The 7,841-nt window shown below is 37.3% G+C and overlaps 1 protein-coding gene across 1 annotated transcript; it reads left to right on the top strand.

Moving 5' to 3' along the window:
- The first annotated feature begins 753 nt into the window (after nt 1-753).
- LOC107861768 (uncharacterized RNA methyltransferase BH0687) lies at nt 754-7,181 on the top strand. The gene is made up of 10 exons (XM_016707138.2): nt 754-1,258; nt 1,688-1,930; nt 2,768-2,929; nt 4,087-4,196; nt 4,612-4,720; nt 5,009-5,164; nt 5,277-5,392; nt 5,466-5,632; nt 6,543-6,673; nt 6,756-7,181. Exons 1-10 carry the CDS (start codon nt 854-856, stop codon nt 6,861-6,863), a joined length of 1,707 nt encoding a protein of 568 aa, XP_016562624.2. The 5' UTR covers nt 754-853; the 3' UTR covers nt 6,864-7,181.
- Nucleotides 7,182-7,841: the final 660 nt, after the last annotated feature.

Raw genomic sequence — 7,841 nt, 5'->3', positions numbered from 1 at the left:
TTAAACTTATTGGTCCTAGTATTAGTTGTCGCCTAATCACTAAACTAACATGCTATAATAACTCCATAAACACCCGTCGAAGATTGCAAGCAAATAAAATATCCCTAGAGTTGGATATGACAGTACCATACCATAAGCAAAGGTAGAATGGTCCAAGCGACCTAACTTAACATAACTTATTGGCTAAGTAGGAGGCACTGGAAGAAATTTCAGCAAGAGGTGGTGTTTGCTATTTGGAGTGCTAATTGGATTATTTTCAGGAAGGCTACTGTTAACACTAATTTTGTAATTATACAGATTCAAAAGGAAATTAGAGTAAGATTAGAAAGTATACAAGCCATAAAGAAAGCTCATAGATGCAGTTCCTTCATTGCTAGACTATGTAACTAGCTGCTTGTCTTGAGGCTTAGAGAATACAGCATCTATCATAGATGGTGGTTGGATTCCTAGGTGCTCCTTAGGTGTATTGAATTTTGTATGTCAATGGTATTACTTCACGGTTCCCCCCCCCTCCCCACCAAAAAAAAAAAATCTCTTTATTTATATGATTTACGCATCTCATATAGATCGATGAGATTGTTATTCCCAATGTTTCTTCTTAGAATGAAAACCCAATCCTGGACATTAGCTTATGCAATTCTAAAGCCCAACCCGTAAATAAGCCCACTAGATAAGATGACCCATCCAGCCCAACCCATAAATAAGCCCACTAGATAAGATGACCCAGTCAGCCCAACCGTTAAAACCGAACTTTTGGTATTAGCCGCCCTATCCTTTAATCCGCCAAATACCATACGTACTCGGACTCGAAGTCATTTCCCGGCGTATGGTTTAACAGTTACTCCGATCAAAAATGGGGGCGGCGGCTACTTTCGGCCTTCGCTCCATAAACTCCAACACATGGATACACAAATTTGGCGCACGAACAGCAGCTGCATCAATACGTTCACGTTCATTCACTATTGCTGCTTCTATTTCCCCTATCGAAGACACTGAAGACATTCAATTGAACGTAATTTCAAAAGAAGATGTACGGGAAACGGTGCGTAGTACTGGAAGCAACAACAATGATAGGAGCAGTAAGTCGTATTATCCGAAGCGAGGGCAAACGCTGGAGCTAGTATGTGAGTCACTTGCTTTCAAAGGAAAAGGCGTATGTAAGGTTGCCGATACTGGTTTTGTACTCATGTGTGATCGTGCACTACCTGGAGAACGATTTATTGGCCGTGTTACGCGTAAAAAAGATAATTATGCAGAGGTGTCTGCTGTTTGCTCCTTTTGTTCCAGTTTGATTATATGCAATGTCTAGACTTATTTACTTTTGTTTTGAATGATTTAGCGTTCAATTTGTTTGTCTGTTTTTGACGCGATACAGAGTTTAGCGAAGTAAAATATGACTTTTGAATTTTGTGATCTTTTAAACTAAATGGATGTAAAATGTATCAAAATGTCACTTAATTTTATGGTCTTAAGCATGTCACGTGGAAATTTAGAACTAAGGAGTTGTCAAAAAGGGAAAGAAACATTTCTTTGTGAAACGGATAAACAAATTGAAATAGAGGGAGTATTGTTTTACAAGAAAAGTCCTCCCTTTCCCCTAAAAGTGGATAGAATGAAATTTATTGTGATCTTTCAGTACTTGTGGCAATTTGTTGATTGATGTTATGCTGGTTGATAAGGAGGGCAGGTGAAGAAGTTGAAGACAATAACACCTCATTTCGACTACGTTGAAGCACCGTGTGAATATGCTTCACACTGTGGAGGTTGCAAGACGCAGAATTTGTCGTATGAAGCCCAGCTCAAGGCCAAAGAACAACAAGTTCACGACCTGGTTGTTCATGTGGGCAAGTTTTCTGATCAAGATCCAGAATTTGCAGGTGCCATGAAACCAATCGTTCCCTGTGATATCCAATTTCACTATAGGAACAAGGTCAGTGAAGGATTCACCCAAATTTTTACTTTGGAAATATTTTGTGTAGAAATTCTACTTACTGTTACTACTAATGCAATCTTAGACAGCATTACTGGGTCTTTTTTCCCCTTTTGGCTGTATACCTTTGCTTTATTTGTATATTGCATATTTTTGCTGTTGTGATGGGTATTCTGAAGATTAGACTTACTTTTGACTGCCAATGCTTCATTTGGCTTGGTAGTCAGTGGTTGGAAGTATGAAATTATATCATATTTTATGTTATATGGTAACATTTTGATAATCAGATGATCTATTCAAAAGAGAAGAAGTGCATATTTTTCCTGGAAAGGCATTAAATAATTCCATGCCTCTTCTATTCCACTAGATGGTCGGGTTTATACAACACACATAAACATACCCACACACAAATAATGCCTCTGTTTCACTCTCTCTCTCGCTCTCTCTCTAGAAATCATGGAGCACCAAATGCATTGCTTAGTTATTGATTAAATTTGCATTAAAAGGTGTTAGAAAAATATTTCATAGTTGCAGTGATATAATGTCATTTTCTTTTGAAGTCAATATAAAGATTCCGGCAGTAATTTCCTTTACTTATAAAAAATTATGTTGGTTTCTTTGTATGTATATGTGTGTGTAGCAGTTTTTCCGTATTTTGTCCACCTTCTTGTTTCACCTGCTGATTTTGCCTTCTTATTACTATTATATGCGAGCAACAATAGTTATGATGTTCCGAAAGTTAAGAGGAAACGAGAAAGGGGAAAAAAAGAACGACAGAACGAATTTTGAGGAATGGGAAGTCAATATGTTTACTTTGTTTCGTTATTTATGATGCAGATGGAATTCTCTTTTGGCCCAAAGGGCTGGGTACCTGCTGAACAGCTGCAAGAAAATTCTACTGATGAATGTGGCTATGCTTTGGGTTTGCATGCCCCTGGATTTTTTGACAAGGTTTTAAATGTGAATAAGTGCCTATTGCAAAGTGATTCAGCAAATGAGGTATGGTATGTGCCATTTGCATGTAGCTAGATTTAGTTGCCAATTTTTTTTATTTTTTTTTTATAAAAAAAACTGCACATGGTCGTTTGACTTTTGATGGACTTATTGTTTATGAGATTTTTCCGTTAGTAGCACACTATTAAGCATAACCAGATACTTCTGGTATGTACTGCCAACAGAGAGAGCTGTGACTGCGAAATGGAGAGAGTAAGAGGCAAAGAAGTTTTATGTGGTAAACTGGAATGTAGTCGTATCTCAGGGGGTTAGGATGAAATGATTTAAGAGTTTCTAGTAAAGAACAAAAGCAACATCATAATGCATAAAAGGCATTAATAACGGCACTAATAGAAGTATGGATTCAGAGATCTGGCAATGAGAGTCATGCAATTTGGAGGAGGGAGAAATTGCAGAGGATTATGCAGTCCAGGAGGGAAGATGGAGGAAGTAAGCATCATAGTGTCTTTGGAGAAACAGAACGAAATATGCACGGGGTTCATGGATATGCATGAGTTTCATGGATACATCAGCTTCAAAGTGGTAACAGAGATAGGGCAGCACATTTCCAACAATATTTTGCAGATCAACTTAGAAGATAGTGATGGTAGCACAGGTATACAGAGGTGAAGAGGAAGGAGTACTAGCTTGAGAGGGTATCTGTATTGAGATTGCGGATAATTCCAAAATCTCTTTTATTTTCTCTACAAACAAAGATAATGGCAAGTTTCAGACATATTAGGATACCTGGAATTGATGAGACAAAGAAATGTTAGTCGAATTAGAACATTTCCTAACTTCTTAGCTACAACATCACAAAATAAAAGCTGTCCTCTAGCTCATATACATTCGTTTAACAGGATTGAACGCTTGTCACTTATAATTGGCTCTTTTGGATCTTTATGTGAAGATTTTTTCTGCAGCAAGAGTCCTATTGATGCAATTAGGCAGTGCTGAGTGCAGCTTGTTTCCCTCATTTGTACTGTTCACAGATTTGAGCCTGCAATAAATTTTTCCATCTATTATTTTCCGTGCTGCTTTTGTTTAATCATATGATTTGATATAGGTTTTTGGTTTCGACAGTGATATTTGTGCTTTATTTATTTATTTATTTTTTTGTATTATGTACTTTCATCTTGTTTAAAAATGATTTAGTGATTTAGGTTCTCGCAACTGTGCAAGAATGCTGGCGGGATCCAGAGTTGGGGCTTTCTCCGTGGAATGTGCACTCCCACTCTGGCTTTCTGAAGCATCTAATGCTTAGATCAGGCAGGTATTTGGATCTTATTTCTGTCCTTCGTGAATAAAGCACTGAAGTCTCTTGCTAATTGTTATGCTAATGATCAGTTTTTTTTTTTTTTGTTTGTTGGGTGTGGGGGGGTGGGGGGTGGGGGTGGGGGTGAGGTAGGGCATTGGGGTGGCTGTCAAGATCATTGAGTAGTGAAGTATATTTTTTACTTTTAGGTGTTTCAGACTGTTTTTAAGCTGAAGTCTTGGGTTCTTGAGCAAGTGTCAAGTCTTTATTTTCCAATTCTTCCCCAAATTAAGGAAACTTTTGTCAGTGTCTTTTGGCTGTCAAGTCTTTGTTGTTGTTTGTCTATGTCATGCTGTATATAGAGTCCATCATTATCTTTTTTATGATATACCTTGCATCTAACAATAATTTGTCTTACTGAATTTCCTTTCAGGAATACTGAAACTGGTCTTCCTGAGCTTATGGTTAACTTTGTAACTTCTTCTGACAATCCTGAACGCTTGAGGCCCCTTGTTGAGAAAATCACAACTATTCCTGAAGTGGTAGGTTAACATTATTGCAGATAATTTCATTCTTTGATTCGTAAGGTGAAGAAATTTCAAAAATTAATTGCTTACTTCAACCAATAAGGTGCTTTCATCCTGATTCAAGTTCTGGTCTCATGAGTCCATTTCTTAATTAACACTCCTCTCCTACATGTGGACCCGTTGCGTTCTTTTGAGATGCTCTATTTACCACGAAATTACTTTTTGTTGGTCCTTGTGCATCTGCCATAGAAAAATTCTCTATGGTATATATTGCTACTAAGTTTTGTCATTGATATCAAACAGGTAAGCATTGTTAACAATGTGAATACTTCTATCGGCAACACATCTGTTGGGGAGAAGGAACATACATTGTATGGAAAATCTACCATCACAGAGACTTTAAGAGGGCTTACTTTCCAGATTTCGGCGAACTCTTTCTTTCAGACGAACACACAGCAGGTATTTGGTCCAGAAATGGCTAGGACCGATACCTTGATTTCTTTCAAATCCCAATTCAGTTTTCCTTATTTTTATAAATTTGGTGCTAAATGGAATCTCTTGAATTTCGCAGGCTGATATTCTCTATAAATTAATTGAAGATTGTGCATTTCTTAAAGGAGATGGGTCCGAAATTGTTCTTGATTTATTTTGTGGGACAGGAACCATTGGCCTTACACTGGCCCAAAGGTAGGTAGATTTCTTCTTGAGTTGCAGTTCTAGATTTTGCTGATCTGACATTTACTTCTATTTCGGTTTGCAGGGTGAAGCATGTTTATGGTTTTGAAGTAGTAGCTCAAGCTGTATCAGATGCACGTCAAAATGCCACTCTAAATTGCATCAATAATGCAACCTTCATCGAAGGAGATTTGAATAAAGTTGATGCGACCTTCGCCAGCAACTTGCCCAAGCCTGACATTGTTATCACAGGTTATTTCGTGCCCTAACTTCCGTTGCTTTAACAATATGTTGGTCATATGATGCTTAAGAACGTTCTAATTTTAAAGCCTACTGGAACTAAATGGATCTGTGAACGCACACCCTTTCAGTCTGAGTTCCCAATTTACTACCTGGCAGCAGGATTTTTGTTCTTTTGGAGTGTTGGACAGCATTTATGATATCGCAAGATCAGTAGTCCCTACTGGTATAAGAATATTCAGAATAAAACAACTAACGTGCTTTGATGTGTGAAAATTGTTTAGAATGGAAACATCATATCTGCCATGTTGAAACAGGATGTTTGATTTGCTTTTTCGCCAGGTCTTTAGGTTAAATTTCTGATCTTGTCCCTTTCAATAAAAAATGATGGAGACCAACTTAATGACTAGATGGCAAAAGAGAGCTACTTTGGTCACAGTTTGTAGTAATGAGCCACGGTAAGAAGACAGCCTGAAGTAGAAGTCACCCTTGACCAAAAAAGTAATATTCATGTTTATATAGAATGTATATTCCAAAAGATAATGAAGGATGAAGTTATTTCCCTATAGTACCACTTAGCATAATATATAGTTTCCGTGTACTATAACTATATCTAAAGAGAAGTCTCCATTTGAAACATTAGTTATTATAATTCATGTTTTGGTAGATAATATTATGCAGCTCTTGAAATGAGATCTTCGATGGCACTCTCTAAGTATGTTCTGTGAATGGCCTGTGGGCTGTGAGACCATGATTTAAACTTAGTCTACTTGATAGTGATCACTTGTTCTTGGCAACTCATTGCTAATGGTCTGAAAGATTAATAATGGATAGGAAATAACAACGTTATCCTTTTCTTTTTGGTGCACCTTTGGAGTTTCATAAACTTGCTTACTATCATATTATGTTGCCAAACCTGCAGATCCTAATCGCCCTGGCATGCACATCAAATTGATCAAATTTTTGCTGAAGTTGAGAGCATCACGCATCATTTATGTATCATGTAATCCTGCAACCTGTGCTCGTGACCTTAATTATCTCTGCTATGGTGTGGTGAGTATTTGAGATTTCATATTAGACCCATAAACATTTTATCATTCACTCTGCTCAAGTCCATCACATTTTTTAAATGCAGCCAGAGCAGAATATGGAAGGACATTACAGACTGAGTAGCTTACAACCAGTTGACATGTTTCCACATACACCTCATATTGAATGTGTGTGCTTGCTTGAGCTTCGATGATAAACCAGTTGTATATCTTCTTAATCACAATGTGTTTAAAATCTCTTGTGCCTGTTGCTGTTCTTCCTGCATTCTGAGGCTGCCAACATATTCCTTTGGGATTTAGAAAGCGAAAGATCACAAATGCAAGTTATGAAGATTGAAGCGGCAGCCATACGAAGTAGCAGGACTAGCTAAAAATGATGGCTTTGTTCAGTTGATGGATATGATAAAGGATTGACAGATATTCTGTTTAGCTTAAACATTCTTGTTAATTAACTTCTTCGGTTAAGTTATTCAAAGCATATTTAATAAATTTGGAGGGTAACATTAGAACGATATCACAGAACCTAATTATCCTGTTGGATATTGCACCAGTATCATTTTCTCAGCTCTCCACTCTATTCACTGAAATCAGTAAGGCGTCACCACCATTAATAAACAATTACTAATGGCCTTGGAATAAGATTGAGATTTAAAAAAGTGCTATCAATGAGGCACATAATGCAATAGCTTTGGTTAGATCAAAATACAAAACAGCGTAATCAAATAATTGTTTGGCCAATGATAAATGACACTTTTAATCATTTAGCTTTTAGACATTTTTATGTAAGCATTAGTATTATATTGTGGTCTCATATCTTTAGTTAGGTTAAACAACTATTTTTTTTGTTCATAGGTAACTTACATTTCTTTTTTTTTTTTGGAAACTCCAGGAAAACCCGCAGCAGCTACAACCTCTACCCTTCGGATGAGCACTCTGTGGTGTGCACTTTGTGCGCACTGGGTAAACCCTTCATTGTGCAATCACTCGTAAACCACACAGAAGATGTAAACCGCACTAGGTAAACCCTGTGTGACGAGCTAGATTGAGGAGGTATTAGGGGGGTCGATACCGCGATCTCTGCTTTGGAAGTCACCCCTCAAACCAACTCAACCACACCCGAAAGAAAAGAAAAAAGAAAAAGGTTTGGAATAAAGTACTCTTTTCATTGTATC

The sequence above is a fragment of the Capsicum annuum genome, chromosome 3 (assembly GCF_002878395.1).
Source record: "Capsicum annuum cultivar UCD-10X-F1 chromosome 3, UCD10Xv1.1, whole genome shotgun sequence".
Classification (NCBI taxonomy): domain Eukaryota; kingdom Viridiplantae; phylum Streptophyta; class Magnoliopsida; order Solanales; family Solanaceae; genus Capsicum; species Capsicum annuum.
Note: the sequence above shows the minus strand (reverse complement) of the source record. Positions and strands in the feature narration are given on the sequence as shown.

Coding starts and splice junctions, on each gene's coding strand:
- LOC107861768 (XM_016707138.2), top strand. CDS start 854: ATGGGGGCGGCGGCTACTTTCGGCCTTCGCTCCATAAACTCCAACACA. Junction 1,259..1,687: donor AAAAAGATAATTATGCAGAG/GTGTCTGCTGTT, acceptor TAAGGAGGGCAG/GTGAAGAAGTTGAAGACAAT. Junction 5,165..5,276: donor TTCAGACGAACACACAGCAG/GTATTTGGTCCA, acceptor TGAATTTCGCAG/GCTGATATTCTCTATAAATT.